Source organism: Tachyglossus aculeatus, chromosome 14 (genome assembly GCF_015852505.1).
Source record: "Tachyglossus aculeatus isolate mTacAcu1 chromosome 14, mTacAcu1.pri, whole genome shotgun sequence".
NCBI lineage: Eukaryota > Metazoa > Chordata > Mammalia > Monotremata > Tachyglossidae > Tachyglossus > Tachyglossus aculeatus.
In genome coordinates, this window is record NC_052079.1 from 13,726,661 (window position 1) to 13,746,989 (window position 20,329).

General features: G+C 42.5%; 1 protein-coding gene across 1 annotated transcript in view; it reads right to left on the reverse strand.

Moving 5' to 3' along the window:
* The window catches only part of SNX6 (sorting nexin 6), a 35,421-nt gene extending 18,519 nt beyond the window's left edge, over nt 1-16,902 (reverse strand). The window contains exons 1-5 of the mRNA XM_038756926.1: nt 16,785-16,902; nt 16,640-16,687; nt 5,320-5,424; nt 4,627-4,737; nt 1,777-1,898 (exon numbers count right to left, since the gene is read on the reverse strand). Coding sequence (XP_038612854.1) covers nt 1,777-1,898; nt 4,627-4,737; nt 5,320-5,424; nt 16,640-16,687; nt 16,785-16,790 — 392 coding nt within the window. The 5' untranslated portion in view covers nt 16,791-16,902. The remainder of the gene's footprint in view (nt 1-1,776; nt 1,899-4,626; nt 4,738-5,319; nt 5,425-16,639; nt 16,688-16,784) is intronic.
* Between the last annotated feature and the right edge of the window lie 3,427 nt (nt 16,903-20,329).

Below are 20,329 nucleotides of genomic sequence, written 5' to 3' on the forward strand. Positions count from 1 at the left end.
TGTTTCTACCAATCACAGAAAATACACCAAATGTAATCTTAGGTGTTTTGGTTTCCAGTTCCACACAAAGCGCACTATTTACTTAGCCCAAAATTAGGACAATATTAAACCCTTTGGCAGGTAAATCTCAAAAATCATGCAAAGCAGATTTTGCAACAGAAATAACAGATTTTCACTGACTGCCTGGGCCCTAAACATATGGAAAACGCTGTAGACAAATTTAAGCGTGGCATTACAGGTGGATAGTCAGGTTCTAATGTAAATATTTCTTTCGTCCAGTAGTCTCAGTGACCTCACACAGGCAGCACAATAGTACCGGCTTGAAAAACACAGACCGAGGAAAGGCCTATGTAACTGAGGCTCTTGCTTCAATTACATGCAAGGAGGACCAGAAGTTTTACATACCAGCATACCAGCAGGACCAATGTTGGGAGAAGTTTGATCTCTGTGAGGGTGGTCATTCAGTGAAGACAAAAAAGAAGAATGCAGAGGATGGAGGTGGCAGTAGAAGAAACCCAAGGTTTCTGTGTTATCCAACCCCTAACCAGACCACAAAAGAATCATGATCAGGGCCGCTGGAAAAATCACAGGTTCCTCAATATTAATTTGCTTTGCTAATTTCCAGTTTTCAGCCTTACAAACTATAAGTGTATATGTCTTCTGCTATCAGACTACTGCTTGCTGTATAAAGCACTGGCTTAGTACTGAAAAGCACTGCCTCGGTGGGTTTTAATACTAAAGAAGAAGACTCATTGCCAGAAGCAGTTTCTCCTGCCAGTATGAAGCTCGGGAGAGGAGTCATCTAGCAGCAAAATGGATATACACTTGAAAACTGGAGGCACTTGAAAGACAGGAGAAGAGCAAAGATGTGAATGGGGAATGATTAAAAATGGAAAAAGGAAATGGTACATAAAAGGAAAAAGATTTTCCTGTGTGACTTCCACAGTGTCAAGCAGCACCACAGAGCAAATCTCAGATTTCTACCAAATGACTCACTTTTGGAGGAGGATCCTCTAGAGTTTTAACTGTAAAACATAGATCCCTTCAAAAGGTCTAATAAGCCCTCTAGCAGGATTATTAAGTTTCTGATTGGTGTGGAACTGGAAATCTACGTGATCAACGCTAAGAGAAACCCTAAGAGACTAGAGGTTTGGTGTAACTGGTGTAACTTTCCCATTCCTTCCTTCACCTGGAGTTGTTACCCTAAGTACCTTAGCAGGTCCTTGGGCAGGTTACAGCTTCAATTTGGGGGGACAGAGGAAAGCAGTAAAGGACACTGTTCATTTTTCAGGGTATTTATATATATATATATATATATATATATATACACACACATATATGTATGTATGTATATAAACAGCTGAGGCTATAATTCTCTAATGGAACTAAGTTTACATGCTGAACAGAGAGAACACAGTAAGAAAGAACTGGTATGTCAATACTGCTTGCATGTGCCTAAAAAGCTTCTTTACTTTTCCTGTAACCTTGTGGATAAAAATTCTGGTCATTTTCCACTTTCAACACGCACATGAAAAAATGCCCATTTAAGAATTCCCAATTTGGCAAGTTGGCAAGTCCCAAGTGTTTACAATGTTCCTGATGGCACTGATCATGACCATTAAGTTAACACTGGTTACGGGGTAACTGGGGATACTCAAACCTGCATTTTCCAGGAAGGATCACTGTGATGAAATGGTCAAAAGGATGGGGTAGCACAGAAGACCAAAAAAAGGTGTCATACAAACCACATTCACAGAGACACGGAAATGCACGTACGCTTCAAGTTCCTGTTTCATCTTTGTAAATTCTTCCTTAGTCATCGACCCTTCTCCTTCTCCAAGTTTCTGTAGTTTTTCTCTTGAAGCATCAAAATCCGGCCTTGGGGGTGCTGGTGGAATCTGTAATGGAGCCAACCAGAAACGCATGAGAAATTTTACCCTTCTAGAAGTGAAGACTCACTTCTTTAGGAGCCCTAAGGGATACTGCATCTTCATTAAATAATTTTTAGTTCAGATGAACCCTTGCTCCTCACTTCAAATGGGAAAAGCCGTGACCACTACTCTCGATATGGGTGTAATACTTATTATTTTAATGCTGAAAAATCCTGTCTATACTGATTCAATATTTATACTCAGAGGCAGCTCATAATGTAATCCAAATTAGTCATTTTGAAGGGTTTTTTTTTTTAAATCCAACAGACCACAGCACTCCCCTCATTCAATGCCCTTCTAACATCCCACTTTCCTCTATCAAGCCTTCTCCGATTAGTTCCTAGAGCCCCACGGCGTACAAACCCACCACCCATCTCCAGCCTTCTAGACTTCATATCTATCCTGAGCATTTTGCATATATGCTACTCAATTGTACAACCAATAATTTCCTTTGATTACCTTGTGGTCAGTAATATGTCACTCTCTTGTTTTGTCCCTCTGAAGCACGTAATACAGTGAACTGCACCTAATGGGTGCTCAATAAATACTCTTTTTACTACTACTTCTATTTTAGGAGAAGGAATTCAGATTTCCTCAAAACCATTTTCCATCTCAGTTTTGTGATTCCTTAAATCTACACCTTTTGATCACTTACACACAGATACCAATAACAGGGATACAACTGGTTCCAGCTCTTGGGCAGAGGAGGAAGAATACTTTGAAAGGATATCGTTGGGCTGTACAAATGACCCCTCATCCAAGGCAAATTTAGGCAGACAAGTAGAAAGGACTATTAATTTTACTGGTTCTATTTATCTGATTATCTGAATATGATAGGGGAAAAGGACAGGTAAGTAAAAAAAAAGTTAGAAAAGAGTAAAATTGTTCTACCTGTTCCTGTACCTATTTTCAAGGCTGGGATACTCATGTACTTGTTCAAAAATAAGATTATGGCCTCAGGTGCTTTTACAATACGATCACTGATTGAAAACAGAATGTGAGATCTACTCACTTTGTTTTAAAACTCTTCAGAATTTCTATTTTCAATATTAACATTGAATATTTCAATATTAACTTGAAATGAAAGAGAGAAAATTGAAATACTTAGCAATTCCAGTTACATTCCACCTGAACCCCATAGGTCTAATGACCACCTAAGCAAAATTCATCTGGAGGTCAAAGAAAAAAAATGCAAAAAAACTAATTACAATATAAACTTTCAAATCAGAAAAAAAGTTTAAAAAGATTGGCTTGTTTTCTCCTTCAAACCACTTTACCGGGTTTTCACAAAATTAGTGCTAGTTAGTCAACAATGGAATATGCTCAACTCTTTTTTTTTTTTTAATCTTCCAGGCAATACTGAAAGTAATCCAGGTGGAGTTTCAGTTGGTGAAAAACAGAATGAACAGCAGAGAAGCTAAAGGTGGTGATTTCTGCAGCATTTAAATGAAAGGAACTCAAACGAAACTGCTCACGAAACGAAACGCTCAGTAACTGCTCAGTAAACGCTCAGTAAAACTGCTCAGTAACGAAACACTCGTTACTGTCTTTTATACTAAAACGCTGCACCATTCTGCCCAATGATCTGCTATATTTGACACTACTTTTGACACAAAATTCCATTACGAAAAATAATCTGAAACATTCCAACTTGACGCTAGCTAAATTTTACCCTTGCTTACCAGAACGCTGATACCAAAGTAATCACTTATTTTACCAAAAGGGAGTCCAAACCTTTGGCCTAGGTATGGATTTGGACTCCCATATATCTCAGATTTCCTCATGTTAATCTTCACAAACTGACTGATTAGGGTAGAGGTGGAGAAACAGGCATAAAAAACAGGATCTCAAAACTATAACCCAAAGTGACCCGGGGGGGGGGGGGGGGGGGGGAACCTTAATTTTAGATTTCACTGCATTAGCCCGAAGTGATCAGCGCAGTGCTATTTTCCACAGTTCCTAACAGAAAGGACAAAACCTAACATTAAATCACCAGAGGCAAAGCAAGTCAATTTGCCACCAGGAAGTGTCCCACACTAGTGGAGAAATCCACTCATCAGGAATTCTCCCAGAGAAAGCATTAAAACCAGAAGGCTGGATTACAACTCACAGACTACAGAGGAGTTAAAACAGGCATGGTTTGCTTACCTGTCTGGAATTATTCCAAAGGCTACCATGATTCTGATATTTCCATAAAAACAATGAGTTTGTAAATTTTAGAAATAAAATTCCGCTACATCCCTAATTTTAAACAACCAAGAAATAAGCATCTGTTGTTAAAAATGATCTAAATCATCTTCATCCCTACTTTCTGGACAGGAGTATCTTTGAAACAAAGATACTTCACAATCACCAAAGTCCCTGAAAACTCATGTCAAGGAGATTTATCACAAGACATTAGAAGTCCAGTTTTCTCAGTGGCTAACAAACTACAAACGATCCACTACAAATACTCGAGGTAGTCTGAAAGAGTTAATGCTCCTTCCAAAGTGCCTTAATCAAGTCTAAGAAGAAGGCTCAGTGAATGAAAGAAGACAAAAAAGTGACACCCAGAAATACAGGAATGAAATTCACCTTCAAAACAGTATTTCTGAGTTGGAATCCATTCACTCAAAGTGAAATGAGTTTCTGCTCATGGTCAGAAACGTCTATAAAATGATATAAATGTGGGTAATTAAGCATGCACAGTACTTACGATGTATCCTGCATAGTCTTCATTTTCAACAAAGGAATCATGAAGCCAAATAAACTCCTCATGTTGTCGAACAACAGAAAACTCACTTTGCTTAAAATTTGGTAATGAACTCTGCAAAGACAGACATTCTAAAGTTAAGAGAAAATTACTCGCAATTTGTAGGCACATTTTATATTAGTCTCAAAAATGATATTCTTCATAACCAGAGAGAAAAACGATCATTAGAGTAGTTAGAAAAATGAATTGGCAAGTTTACTATAATAATACCATTATGAAAGCCAATTCTTCACACACAAAAAAAATGTGTCCAAAATTAGAAAAGGAGCCTAGGAGTTAAATTCAGAACTTGAAAAATCACTGTTTTATACGAGGTGAAAAGTCAATATCAAATTAAAGATTAGGAAATTAGGTGACAATAACAGATTCTAATTTTTTATAGAGAATATATAAGGAGAATATGAAAGTTCACATTCTTCAGCACTAACACATTTTAAATCAATGTTTTATAACAGTGTTTCATCTATTTTCTCAAGGATCTTGGTAATCCTGAATTAATCGACTGTAAAATATATTTATGTTTTATTTAATTTATTACATCGACTAGGTTCAAAATCAGAGTCCAAACAAATGTCTAATTATCTATGCAACATTAAGGAAAAGCCCAAATAATGCAAAGTAGAAAGCCAGGTTTACCTTTGTGTGAACAGTGAATTTCACTTTGTCCCTCTCACTAAGAGCATCAGAAATGTCCACCTGAAGGGCAGCATCGCTCTGAAGATCTACATTTATTGCTCTCAGCTAGACAAAGAAATTCAACCTTAATGAAAATATATTTGTGATTTTACATACCAGTACTTCGTCGTTCTCACTTTTTGATTTTTTTTTTCAACTTTGGCGGGAGAAAAAAACATGTAGAATATCCTAAAAGTTTAACCCAAACAGTTGACATTTTGGCAGATATGGGTAGGGGCAATTGGAGGCTGAAGGAAGGATGCTTTTGACAAAGAGGCTTTCCCAACCACACTTCATTCTGCTTTGGCCAATTATATTTCAACATGACTGCAGGAAGCACACAAAGCAGACTAAGATTCTCTAGAGTTCCCTACAAAGGACAGACTGTACATTATCATCTAGAAGTAAACTAAAATATTTAAGATCTGACTTAAAAAAAAACAAGGAAATTCACAGAGAAAGGAATCTGAGCAAAAACTCTAAAATTAATTTATACTGGCAATCTATGAAATTGTTTCCTTCAGAATACACTTCCCGGTGCATAATTACAAGAATTTTATTTTACTATTTACTAACCACAATATATCCTAATAATCCAATATGCATTTTCCTTGGGAATTGCTCCTACAGACTTTTCCATGTGCAGAGCTTTCCTCTCACGTGTCTTATTAAGCTCCCGTGACAGTTTCATCATCTCCCTTTTCTTCCCTTTCTTTTGTGCACTTCTGCATTCTAATATCATGATGCTTGCGAACTTGGGGACCAACCGGAACAGAAAGTCCCATGCTGATAAGATACAAAATAGGGGACTTTTGACAAGAAAAGACAGTTATTACATTTTGGGCAGTGTGCCAGACAGTCAAAGAATAAAAGGAGGGCCTCTTGCAACAGCTCAGAAAGGTCACTCTCTATGTTGCCCAGAAAGTGTGTTTTAGGTAGTAACCACATCTCCTTTAAGTCATTAGCCAGCTCAAAAGGTAGAGCACTGTCATTTAAAAATAGGAAGCTGCTTCAAACGGCAGCCTCACTGCCTCCAGTTACCTCCCTGTAGTTCTGCTTTCCACTGTCACTGTTCTTTTCAGTTGTTCACCCCAAACACAAAAAAGTGATTGTATTTACATGCATTACCCCAAAATGTATTTCATTCAGTAACCCCATCTCCTTTAATTCATTAGCCAGCTCATAAGGTGATGAACTGCTATTTTAAAGTAGGAAACTGTATGAAACAGCACCCTCACTGCCTCCAGCTCCCTCCCCTTAGTTGTGTTTTCCACTGTCATTTCTCATTTTAACTGCTTACTCTCTCATTTCCATTGGGAGTCCCAATCTGCTAATCTTGTATTTACCCCAGGCTCAGTCCAGAGTAAACACTTAACGACATTACTACTAGAGAACAGAAGAAACGCTATTTTAAATCCATCCGATAACTGTCAACTAATTTTTCTGGGAAGGGTGGGTGGGGTGGTGCTGTTCTTAATCCAAGACCTAGTTGCTTTTTGCATCCAAGTTTCAGACCAGTGAGTCTTAAGAAAATGTTTGTGGATCACAAGTGGGACTGCAACAGGATGATGGTGACATCTTGGCATCCTTTTCATTAACATTACTCAATGTGTTCCCAGAAATCAGTTAAAACTACAGTCCAACAGGAAGCCGTTTCCTATGCCATTCCAGCATTACCCATTCATTCCAGTCTGAACAAGCACTGGGGAAATTGGCAAGAAAGTCAGTTTCTTCACTACAGTGGGCTCAACGATACCAGAGAGAGTTAAGGTTGGGGTTCTCTAGGCTGTAGATACAAGAACCAGCCTGGGCCCATGGGTCCCAAGTTGGACTAGCCCATAGAAAGCGCTTAGTACAGTGCTCTGCACATAGTGCTCAATAAATACGACTGATGATGAGGACAGTCTCACTCCAAATTTGGCCTTATTTGGGCCAAGAGGACTACAAAGCTGCCTCACAGGTGTGATGAATTTATTCACAGGCAAGCTCCAACTGACTGAACATGCAAACTCACGCATTTAATGCTAATACAATACACCATCAAATGTAACTTCATCAATATTGTGCTCTGCTCAGCATGCAAATGAATCTCTATGTTGCCCGCTTGAAAAAGTATGCTTACCGAACTGAATATGCAGCTCCCCTCAGAACTGTGACCTTCTGATCCCTGCTGGGTCCTGTTAGACTCAGGAAAACCAGACTCGTGCCGGACTTTTCCCCTTGTTGGATCCCGGACCAAATCAGACTCCTGAAACCCCTACAGACTCCCATGCCTGATGCCTGGAAACAAGTGGGCCCTCCTGGGTATTTGAATTTGGAGGCCCCCCCAGGCCAAGTCCACCATCCATCTACAGACCCTCCCTCCCTTCAAGACAGAACGGTTTGGACACAAATCCAAATAAGGAACCACACAAGATCCCAAACTATGGGGAGGAAACTGGTAAAACAGAGGATCAATATCTGCACCCTCTATAATAATGATAATGATGATGGTATTTGTTAAGTGCTTACTATGTGCAAAGCACTGTCCTAAGCACTGGGGGGATACAAGGTGATCAGGTTGTCCCACGTGGGGCTCACAGCCTTAACCCCCATTTTACGATGAGGGAACTGAGGCACAGAGAAGTTAAGTGACTTGTCCAAAGTCACACAGCTGACAATTGGCGGAGCCGGAATTTGAATCCGTGACCTCTGTCTCCAAAGCCCGTGCTCTTTCCACTGAGCCACACTGCTTTTCTGTTACTAGGCAGGATCTGCCTCCTCTTCCCTTCTGTCATAAAAGAGCAACCAGAATCCTTTGCCTAAAAGCGGCAAGCAGGCTGTTCCCATCCTAGCTAAAAAGCTGCTGCCTGATGAATACAGTAGATGCACACACTACTGCGCCTGTAAAAGAGGCAGTTGGAAATACATCTTTCTACTTTGGGCTCCTTAACCCAGACAACTCTTCTTTCAGTCGGATGGATTTAGATATTAGCTTAACTGCTGGCAAATTCTGGCTTGACTGTTGTAAATGTGTCATTTTATTCTAGTGTTTTCCTTATCTATAATTAATTTTAAAGTCTGTCTTGACCAACTCTTAAGAGTCTGTAAGTTCCTTGTAGGGAAGAGATCACGTCTACCAACGCTGATGTATTGTACTTTCCCAAGTGGTTAGTACTGCGCCTGCACAGAGTAAATGCTCAATTAATACCAATAACTGCCTGTCACGCAAAATTCATGAAAGAATATTAGATGCCTGCGAAGAGATATTGGCGACCTGGTTTGAAGAACGCTGTCTTACACACTATCAACTAGTGTAATCCTTCACGAGGGATCCAACAAGCACATTGGGAAATTTTTAAAAAAATCAAGGTGGGGGAAGTTTGGGAGAAGGGGGTTAATCTCTGGAATAACATGTAAATACTGAGGCAGGCTATAGAGAGGGAATAAGACAAAGAAAAATGGACAAACTAAAGACTGTACTCACAGGCAAAGAACATCTGACTAGTGCTGAACTGTTTGCCTGGGGAGTCAATGCCAACATGCTGAATCTAAATATGTTTTTGTGGACAATATCAGTTGATGCTACCAACACCAGTGAAGGATAATATTGACAGAAGACTAGATGCAATGTTTTGCTCTTTGGAGGAATTAAATATTAAGATTATGCTCCACCCAAGATGATGCTATGAAAGCAAGGGCAGATTATTTAGAAATCTTCATTTAATGTTAGTACAGTACAACATCAAGATATACCTTGTGCCATATTGTGCTCTGTTGAGCATGCAAATTAATCTATATGCTGCCCTGTTGAAAAAGTATGCCTATCAAACTTTTTTTATTCAAAGATAAGCTACTGGCAGTGATTGCTACCCTGGTTTTCCAGTAGGCTGAAAAGATTTCGTAAAGCACTTATAAAATGCATTTATGTAAAAATTGTGGTTTCTACCTAAACAATTTTATAACCTTTATTTCTGGCCAACCGGGGAGACGCTACTGAATCCAGAATCATCCCTGGAATATCATCTAGAAAAGTTTGACGACTGGCCATTTCACAGAGATTCTCCACAAATTTCTTCTGTTGATCCATCACCCTTCTAATAATAATAATAATAATGATGGTATTTCTTAAGCGCATACTATGTGCAAAGCACTGTTCTAAGCGCTGGGGAGCTTACAAGGTGATCAGGTTGTCCCACGGGGGGCTCACGGTTTTTAATCCCCATTTTACAGATGAGGGAACTGAGGCACAGAGAAGTGAAGTGACCTGCCCAAAGTCACACAGCTAATTGGTGGAGCTGGGATTTGAACCCATGACCTCTGACTCCAAAGCCTGGGCTCTTTCCACTGAACCACGCTGCTTCTCTAAGGTCTGAATCAATCAATCAGTGGTATTCACTGAGCTCACACTCGGTCCAGAGCACTGTACTAAGCATTTGGGAGAGTACAGTAGCATTTGGGAAGCAGCGTGGCTCAATGGAAAGAGCGCGGGCTTTGGAGTCAGAGGTCACGAGTTCAAACCCCGACTCTGCCAATTGTTAGCTGTGTGACTTTGGGCAAGTCACTTAACTTCTCTGGGCCTCAGTTCCCTCATCTGTAAAATGTGGATTAAGACTGTGAGCCCCCCGCGGGACAACCTGAACACCTTGTAACCTCCCCGGCTCTTAGAACAGTGCTCTGCACATAGTAAGCACTTAATAAATGCCATTATTATTATTACAGTACACTGAAACATTCATTGTCTGTTTTTCCAGTTCCCAAAAGATCTTTCTTTTTTTTTGCATTCTTGTCCTCTCAAATCAGGCTAATCTAAACTTTACTTTCTAACTGCCTGTAATGCTCTGCCTTCTTGCGGAGCAAAGGAAAACAATTTGGCCATATTCTCCAATTCCTTCCCTCAACAACCGAAAGGCACTTGGATAAGGGAAAACTAGATAACTGACACCTGAACACTGGGGCTGCCCTATACTTAAAGAGGTCATTGAGGGGCCCTCAAAGATCCTGGCCACTGAGCTGCGTGGGAAACTGCACGCATTACTCCCAGAACAAAATGGAGCAATGTAGTTAGTCCCAGGCAACACTGTAGAAATCCGTCCGAGGCCACCTGAGCCTAAAGTGTTCCTTTAAGGGGTCTTCTGACCATCAAACGTGCTTCAGGGCCTTCCCATTCACCCCCACCCAACAGGTCCCTCTGAATGCAGGTGCCACTCAATCAATCAATCAATCGTATTTATTGAGCGCTTACTGTGTGCAGAGCACTGTACTAAGCGCTTGGGAGGTACAAGTTGGCAACATATAGAGACAGTCCCTACCCACCAGTGGGCTCACAGTCTAAAAGGGGGAGACAGAGAACAAAACCAAACATACTAACAAAATAAAATAGAATAGATATGTACAAGTAAAATAAATAGAGTAATAAATATGTACAAACATATATACATATATACAAGTGCTGTGGGGAAGGGAAGGAGGTCCTGAGCATAGCTGGGGGACGGGTTGGGTGCTTGAAATAAAGAAACCACACATAAATGCAACTGAGTCAAATCGGAACCAGACAGGGGACAGATCGCTGAAATTGGGCATAGGGCCACCCTACTTTCACTGCTACTACAGACGCAAATTTTTCTACTATACATTTATTTGCTCTGTTTAAAGTGTATACATATATATATATATATATATATATATATATATATATATATATATATATGTATATTTGCTGGATTCCAGACCTTCCTAAATATTTTTCAAATGCTTTAATGTCTACCAAATCTAAATCACTGTTCACATTTGACTGCTTAACAATGTTTCACGCTGGTATAACATTCTGGTTCATGATGATGGTTTTCCATTCTCATATGAAAATCTGGATCTGCAAGAAAATATCGCCCAATCACACTTACTTCCTTTTAATCAATTGCATTTATTGAGCAGTTACTGTGTGCAGAGCACACAGCGTTTGGACTAAGTACTAAGCGTTTGAGAGAATTCGATATAACAGAATTGGTGGACATGTTTCCTCCCCAATGTACTAGTACTATGAACATCTTGTAATCATTTCCACTATCACAAACACATTTTTCCATGAGCATAAAAGAAATTGAGACCAATTTTCATTTAAAAAAAAACCCTCAACTCTTGCAAAAACTGTACTGGACTTCTACATCAACAATCATACTGTTTCTGAACATGTACATGGTGTGACAATCAGTCACCCTTCATTGGAGGAAATACAGTATTATTCTCATTTTACAGGCACAGAGGGGAAAATGTGACTCAAAATGAGAGATATGGGTCTTTCTGTCAGATTTTTCTTTCAGTCAGTTTAAAAAAATCAATTCCTTTAACTCAACGGCCTTATCACTTCATTCCTTTGAATGTCAAATGTGCTGATTCATCCGATTTTATTTCAACTCCCTGAAACTGGTCAGATTAGTAGCTAACTAGCCTTTTAAAGAAGGTCAAGCCAAAAAAACTTCTGAAAGTTAACTTTTCCAAACTGATGTGACATTAATTATGGATTCATCGTGAACCAAACCCCCAAATACCAGAAAACTCCTACTACTCAAAAGTGGGCACTTGCTTCCAGATATTTTCTCGTGGCTCCATTTCATTCATTCATTCGTATTCACTGAGCGCTTACTGTGTGCAGAGCACTGTACTAAGCGCTTGCAAAGTCCAATTCGACAACAGAGACAGTCACTACTCAACAACGGGCTCACAGGCTAGAAGACGGGCGTCAAGACCGTCAAAATAAACAGAATTATAGCTATATACACATCACGTCTCCCCCTTCTAGACTGTAAGCCCGTTGTTGGGTGGGGACCATCTCTATGTGTTGCCGACTTGTGCTTACCAAGCGCTTGGTACAGTGCTCTGCACACAGTAAGAGCTCAATAAATAATAATAATGGCATTTATTAAGCACTTACTACGTGCAAAGCACTGTTCTAAGTGCTGGGGGGGAATACAAGGTGATCAGGTTGCCCCACGTGGGGCTCACAGTCTTCATCCCCATTTTCCAGATGAGGTAACTGAGGCACAGAGAAGTTAAGTGACTTGCCCAAAGTCACACAGCTGCCAAGTGGCGGAGCCGGGATTTGAACCAATGACCTCTGACTCCAAAGCTTGAGCTCTTTCCACTGAGCCACGCTGCTTCTCTAAATTCAATCCAATATATACAATTGAATGAATTAATAGAGTAATAAATATGCACAAATCTAGATGAGTGCTGAGGGGAAGGGGGTAGAGCAGAGGGCGAGGCGGGGGGGTGGTCGGGGGCGAGGGGTAAGAAGGCCCCGAGGGAGGCAGAAGGGGTGAGCATTTATTCATTCACTCATTCGTATTTAATAATAATAATGGCATTTATTAAGCGCTTACTGTGTGCAAAGCACTGCTCTAAGCGCTGGGGAGGTTACAAGGTGATCAGGTTGTCCCACGGGGGGCTCACAGTCTTAATCCCCATTTTACAGATGAGGTAACTGAGGCCCAGAGAAGTGAAGTGACTTGCCCAAAGTCACACAGCTGACAATTGGCAGAGCCGGAATTTGAACCCATGACCTCTGACTCCAAAGCCGGGTTCTTTCCACTGAGCCACGCTGCTTCTCTAAAATAGAATAGTAATAATAATAATAATGGCAATTATTAAGCGCTTACTATGTGCAAAGCACTGCTCTAAGCGCTGGGGAGGTTACAAGCTGATAGTAAATATGTACAAGTACAATAAGCAGAGCAATAAATCTGTACAAATATATATACAAGCCCGGGCTCTTTCCACTGAGCCACGCTGCTTCTCTAAAATAAATAGAATAGTAAATATGTACAAGTAAAATAAGTAGAGTAATAAATCTGTACAAATATATATACAAGCCCGGGCTCTTTCCACTGAGCCACACTGCTTCTCTAAAATAGATAGAATAGTAAAGATGTACAAGTAAAATAAGTAGAGTAATAAATCCGTACAAATATATATATATACAAGCGCGGGCTCTTTCCACTGAGCCACGCTGCTTCTCTAAAATAAACAGAATAGTAAATACGTACAAGTAAAATAAGTAGAGTAATAAATCTGTACAAATATATATACAAATGAACTGGACTAAGCGCTTGGGAAGTCCAAGCCGGCAACCTACAGAGATGGTCCCGACCCAACAACGGGCTCCCTGGCTAGAAGAAGGAGACACACAACAAACAAAACATAGAGACAGGTATCAAAATCGTCAGAACAAATAGAATTAAAGCTATATGGGCATCATTGACAAAACAAATAGAATAGTAAATATGTATAAGTAAAATAAGTAGAGTAATAAATCTGTACAAACGTATGTATACGTTGCCAACTTGGACTTCTCAAGCACTTACTACAGTACTATGCACACAGTAAGCACTCAATAAATACGATTGAATGAATGAATAGACAACAAGCAAAACATGGACACAGTTGTCAAAGCCGTCGGAATAAATAGAATTAAAGCATAGGAGAGAAGCATGGGGGAGGTCAGAGGGGAGAGGCTTCGGGGAGCGGTGAGAGAGACCACTGTTGGGTAGGGACCGTCTCTAGATGTTGCCAACTTGGACTTCCCAAGTGCTTAATACAGCATGTGCTCAATAAATACGACTGAATGAATGAACAGACAACAAACAAAACATGCAGACAGTTGTCAAAGCCGTTGGAATAAACAGAATTAAAGAATTGGGGAGAAGCATGGGGGTGGCCAGAGGGGAGAGGCCTCGGGGGGCGGTGAGAGAGCCCACTGTTGGGTAGGGACCGTCTCTAGATGTTGCCAACTTGGACTTCCCAAGTGCTTAGTACAGTAAGCCCTCAATAAATACGACTGAATGAATGAACAGACAACAAACAAAGCGTGGAGACAGTTGTCAAGGCCGTCGGAATACATAGAATTAAAATATAGGGGAGAAGCATGGTGGGGGGGTCAGAGGGGAGAGGCCTCGGGGAGGGCAGTGAGACAGCCCACTGTTGGGTAGGGACCGTCTCTATATAATAATAATAATAACTGATGGCATTTGTTAAGCGCTTACTATGTGCAAAGCACTGTTCTAAGCACTGATGTTGCCAACTTGTACTTCCCAAGCGCTTAGTACAGTAAGCCCTCAATAAATACGATTGAATGAACAGACAACAAACAAAGCGTGGAGACAGCTGTCAAGGCCGTCGGAATAAACAGAATTAAAGTATAGGGGAGAGGCCTCGGGGGGCGGTGAGAGACCCCACTGTTGGGTAGGGACCGTCTCTAGATGTTGCCAACCTGTACTTCCCAAGAGCTTACTACACTGCTCTGCACACAGTAAGCGCTCAATAAATACGACTGAATGAATGAACAGACAACAAACAAAGCGTGGAGACAGTTGTCAAAGCCGTCGGAATAAACAGAATTAAGGTTTAGGGGAGAAGCATGGGGGGGGGGCGGTCAGAGGGGAGAGGCCTCGGGGGGCGGTGAGAGAGCCCACTGTTGGGTAGGGACCGTCTCTAGATGTTGCCAACTTGGACTTCCCAAGCGCTTACTACAGTACTATGCACACAGTAAGCGCTCAATAAATACGATTGAATGAATGAACAGACAACAAGCAAAACATGGACACAGTTGTCAAAGCCGTCGGAATAAATAGAATTAAAGCATAGCGGAGAAGCATAGGGGAGGTCAGAGGGGAGAGGCCTCGGGGGGGGCGGTGAGAGAGCCCACTGTTGGGTAGGGACCGTCTCTATGTGTTGCCAACTTGGACTTCCCAAGCGCTCAGTCCAGTGCTCTGCACACAGTAAGCGCTCAATAAATACGACTGAATGAATGAAGAGACAACAAACAAAGCGTGGAGGCAGTTGTCAAAGCCGTCGGAATAAATAGAATTAAAGTATAGGGGAGAAGCAAGGGGGAGGGAGGTCAGAGGGGAGAAGCCTCGGGGGGCGGTGAGAGAGCCCACTGTTGGGTAGGGACCGTCTCTCTATGCTGCCAACTTGTACTTCCCAAGCGCTTAGTCCGGTGCTCTGCACACAGTAAGCGCTCAATAAATACGACTGAATGAATGAACAGACAACAAACAAAACATGCAGACAGTTGTCAAGGCCGTCGGAATCAATAGAATTAAAGCATAGGGGAGAAGCAAGGGGGTGGTCAGAAGGGAGAGGCCTCGGAGGGCGGTGAGAGAGCCCACTGTTGGGTAGGGACCGTCTCTAGATGTTGCCAACTTGGACTTCCCAAGCGCTTACTACAGTACTATGCACACAGTAGGCGCTCAATAAATACGATTGAATGAATGAATAGACAACGAGCAAAACATGGACACAGTTGTCAAAGCCGTCGAAATAAATAGAATTAAAGCATAGGGGAGAAGCATGGGGGAGGTCAGAGGGGAGAGGCTTCGGGGGGCGGTGAGGGAGCCCACTGTTGGGTAGGGACCGTCTCTATGTGTTGCCAACTTGGACTTCCCAAGCGCTTAGTACAGCATGTGCTCAATAAATACGACTGAATGAATGAACAGACAACAAACAAAACATGCAGACAGTTGTCAAAGCCGTCGGAATAAACAGAATTAAAGAATAGGGGAGAAGCATGGGGGGGGGTCAGAGGGGAGAGGCCTCGGGGGGCGGTGAGAGAGCCCACTGTTGGGTAGGGACCGTCTCTAGATGTTGACAACTTGGACTTCCCAAGCGCTTAGCCCAGTGCTCTGCCCACAGTAAGCGCTCAATAAATACGATTAGAATGAATGAATGAATAGGGACCGTCTCTCTATGCTGCCAACTTGTACTTCCCAAGCGCTCAGTCCAGTGCTCTGCACACAGTAAGCGCTCAATAAATACGACTGAATGAATGAACAGACAACAAACAAAGCATGGAGACAGTTGTCAAAGCCGTCGGAATAAATAGAATTAAGGTTTAGGGGAGAAGCATGGGGGGGGGGGCGGTCAGAGGGGAGAGGCCTCGGGGGGCGGTGAGAGAGCCCACTGTTGGGTAGGGACCGTCTCTAGATGTTGCCAATTTGGACTTCCCAAGCGCTTACTACAGTACTATGCACACAGTAGGCGCTCAATAAATACGACTGAATGAATGAATGAATAGGGTCCGTCTCTCTATGCTGCCAACTTGTCCTTCCCAAGCGCTTAGTCCAGTGCTCTGCCCACTGTAAGCGCTCAATAAATACGACTGAATGAATGAACCGACAACAAACAAAGCGTGGAGACGGTTGTCAGGGCGGTCGGAATAAAGAGAATTAAGGCCTAGGGGAGAAGGCAGGGGGGAGGCCTCGGGGAGAGGAGGGGAGGAAGGGCCCGGGCGGGGGGCAGGACTTACTCCGCGGTCCTCCTCGGTGAGGAAGTCGGGGCCGTCGTCCAGGCCTTCCTGCGAGGCCGAAGGGGGAAACACAAAGCGGGGGGAACGTTAACCGGCCGGCCCGCCCGCCGCCCCCCGACCCCCGCTCCCCCGCCCAGGCACCCACCATCATGGCTGCTCCACGGCCGGGGAGGCGCAGGCGCCGCCGGCGGCGGCTTTACGAGAGGGCGGGGCTTTAAGGCGGCCCGCCCGCCCGCTAGGCCTCGCGCTAGGCCGCGCGCCGCCTCAGCGAGCGGGGGAGACGCCTCCCCACCGCGACGAGGGGGCGGGGGCCCATTCGTTCAATCGGTTCATTCATCCAGTCGTATTTATTGAGCGCCTACTGGGTGCGGAGCGCTGGGCTTCCCAAAAGTCCAAGTCGGGAACAGATAGAGGCGGTCCCTACGCAACAGCGGGCTCACAGTCTAGAAGGGGGAGACGGACAGCAAAACATATAAACCAAATAAAATAAATACGTACAAGTGAAATAAATAGAGTAATAAGTGTGTACAAACATACATATGCAGTCGTATTTATTGAGCACTTACTGTGTGCAGAGCGCTGGACTAAGCGTTGGGAAGTACAAGTCGGCAACACATAGAGACAGTCCCTACCCAACAGCGGGCTCGCGGTCTAGAAGGGGGAGACAGACAGCAAAACATATAAACCAAATAAAATAAATATGTACAAGTGAAATAAATAGAGTAATAAGTCTGTACAAACATGTATACATATGCAGTCGTATTTATTGAGCGCTTATTGTGTGCAGAGCGCTGGACTAAGCGCTTGGGAAGTACAAGTTGGCAACACATAGAGACGGTCCGTACCCAACAGCGGGCTCGTGTCTAGAAGGGGGAGACTGACAGCAAAACATATAAACCAAATAAAATAAATATGTACAAGTGAAATAGAGTAATAAGTCTGTACAAACATGTATACATATGCAGTCGTATTTATTGAGCAATTACTGTGTGCAGAGCACTGTATTAAGCGCTTGGGAAGTACAAGTTGGCAACATAGAGAGACGGTCCCTACCCAACAGCGGGCTCACGGCCTAGAAGGGGGAGACAGACAGCAAAACATATTAACCAAATAAAATAAATATGTACAAGTGAAATAAATACAGTAATAAGTCTGTACAAACATGTATACATATACAGTCATATTTATTGAATAATTACTGTGTGCAGAGCGCTGGACTGAGCGCTTGGGAAGTCCAAGTTGGCAACACATAGAGACGGTCCCTACGCAACAGGGGGCTCACGGTCTAGAAGGGGGAAACAGACAGCAAAACATACAAACCAAGTAAAATAAATATGTACAAGTGAAATAAATGGAGTAATAAGTCTGTACAAACATGCATACATATACAGTCGTATTTATTGAGCGCTTACTGTGTGCAGAGCGCTGGACTAAGCGCTTGGGAAGTCCAAGTTGGCAACATCTAGAGACAGTCCCTACCCAACAGCGGGCTCGCGTCTAGAAGGGGGAGACAGACAGCAAAACATATAAACCAAATAAAATAAATATGTACAAGTGAAATAAATAGAGTAATAAGTCTGTACAAACATGTATACATATACAGTCGTATTTATTGAGCAATTACTGTGTGCAGTGCGCTGTACTAGGCACTTGGGAAGTACAAGTTGGCAGCATAGAGAGACAGTCCCTACCCAACAGTGGACTCACAGTCTAGAAGGGGGAGACTGACAGCAAAACATATAAACCAAATAAAATAAATATGTACAAGTGAAATAAATAGAGTAATAAGTCTGTACAAACAAGTATACATATACAGTTGTGTTTATTGAGCGCTTACTGTGTGCAGAGCGCTGTACTGAGCGCTTGGGAAGTCCAAGTTGGCAACATCTAGAGACGGTCCCTACGCAACAGCGGGCTCGCGGTCTAGAAGGGGGAGACAGACAGTAAAACATATAAACCAAATAAAATAAATATGTACAAGTGAAATAGAGTAATAAGTCTGTACAAACATGTATACATATACAGTCGTATTTATTGAGCGCTTACTGTGTGCAGAGCGCTGGACTAAGCGCTTGGGAAGTCCAAGTTGGCAACACATAGAGACGGTCCCTACCCAACAGCGGGCTCACGGACTAGAAGGGGGAGACAGACAGCAAAACATATAAACCAAATAAAATAAATATGTACAAGTGAAATAGAGTAATGTCTGTACAAACATGTATACATATACAGTCATATTTATTGAGCGCTTACTGTGTGCAGAGCGCTGGACTACGCGCTTGGGAAGTCCAAGTCGGCAACATAGAGAGACGGTCCCTATTCATTCATTCAATCATATTTATTGAGCGCTTACTGTGTGCAGAGCACTGTACTAAGCTCTTGGGAAGTACAAGTCGGCAACATAGAGAGACGGTCCCTACCCAACAGCGGGCTCACGGTCTAGAAGGGGGAGACAGACAGCAAAACAAAACATATAAACCAAATAAAATAAATATGTACAAGTGAAATAGAGTAATAAATCTATACAAACATGTATACATATACGGTCGTATTTACTGAGCGGTTACTGTGTGCAGAGCACTGTACTAAGCGCTTGGGAAGTCCAAGTCGGCAACATAGACGGTCCCTATTCATTCATTCATTCTTTCATTCAATCGTATTTATTGAGCGCTTAAAGTGTGCAAAGCGCTGTACTAAGCGCTTGGGAAGTCCAAGTCGGCAACATAGACGGTCCCTATTCATTCATTCATTCACTCAATCGCATTTATTGAGCGCTTAAAGTGTGCAAAGCACTGTACTAAGCGCTTGGGAAGTACAAGTCGGCAACATAGACGGTCCCTATTCATTCATTCATTCAATCGTATTTATTGAGCGCTTACTGTGTGCAGAGCACTGGACTAAGCGCTTGGGAAGTCCAAGTCGGCAACATACAGAGGTGGTCCCTACCCAACAGCGGGCTCACAGTCTTGAAGGGGGAGACAGACAGCAAAAAAACCCATATAAACCAAATAGAATAAATATGTACGAGTGAAATAAATAAATAAATAGAGTAATAAATCTGCACAAACATGTATAGATATACAGTAGTATTTATTGAGGGCTTACTGTGTGCAGAGAACTGGACTAAGCGCTTGGGAAGTACAAGTCGGCAACATAGAGAGACGGTCCCTATTCATTCATTCATTCATTCAATCGTATTTATTGAGCGCTTACTGTGTGCAGAGCGCTGGACTAAGTGCTTGGGAAGTCCAAGTCAGCGACATATAGAGACGGTCCCTACCCAACAGCGGGCTCACAGTCTAGAAGGGGGAGACAGACAAGAAAACAACACATATTAACAAAATAAAATAAATAGAATATGTACAAATAAAATAAATAGAGTAATAAACACGTACAAACATATATACATATATATGGGTGCTGTGGGGAGGGGAAGGAGGTAAGGCAGGGGGGATGGGGAGGAGGGGGAGAGGAAGGAGGGGGCTGAGTGTGGGAAGGCCTCCTGGAGGAGGTGAGCTCTCAGTAGGGCTTTGAAGGGAGGAAGAGAGCTAGCTTGGCGGATGTGCGGAGGGAGGGCATTCCAGGCCAGGGGGATGATGTGGGCTGGGGGTCGATGGCGGGACAGGCGAGAATGAGGCATGGTGAATCAATCAACAGTATTGATTGAGCGCTGACTGTGTGCAGAGCACT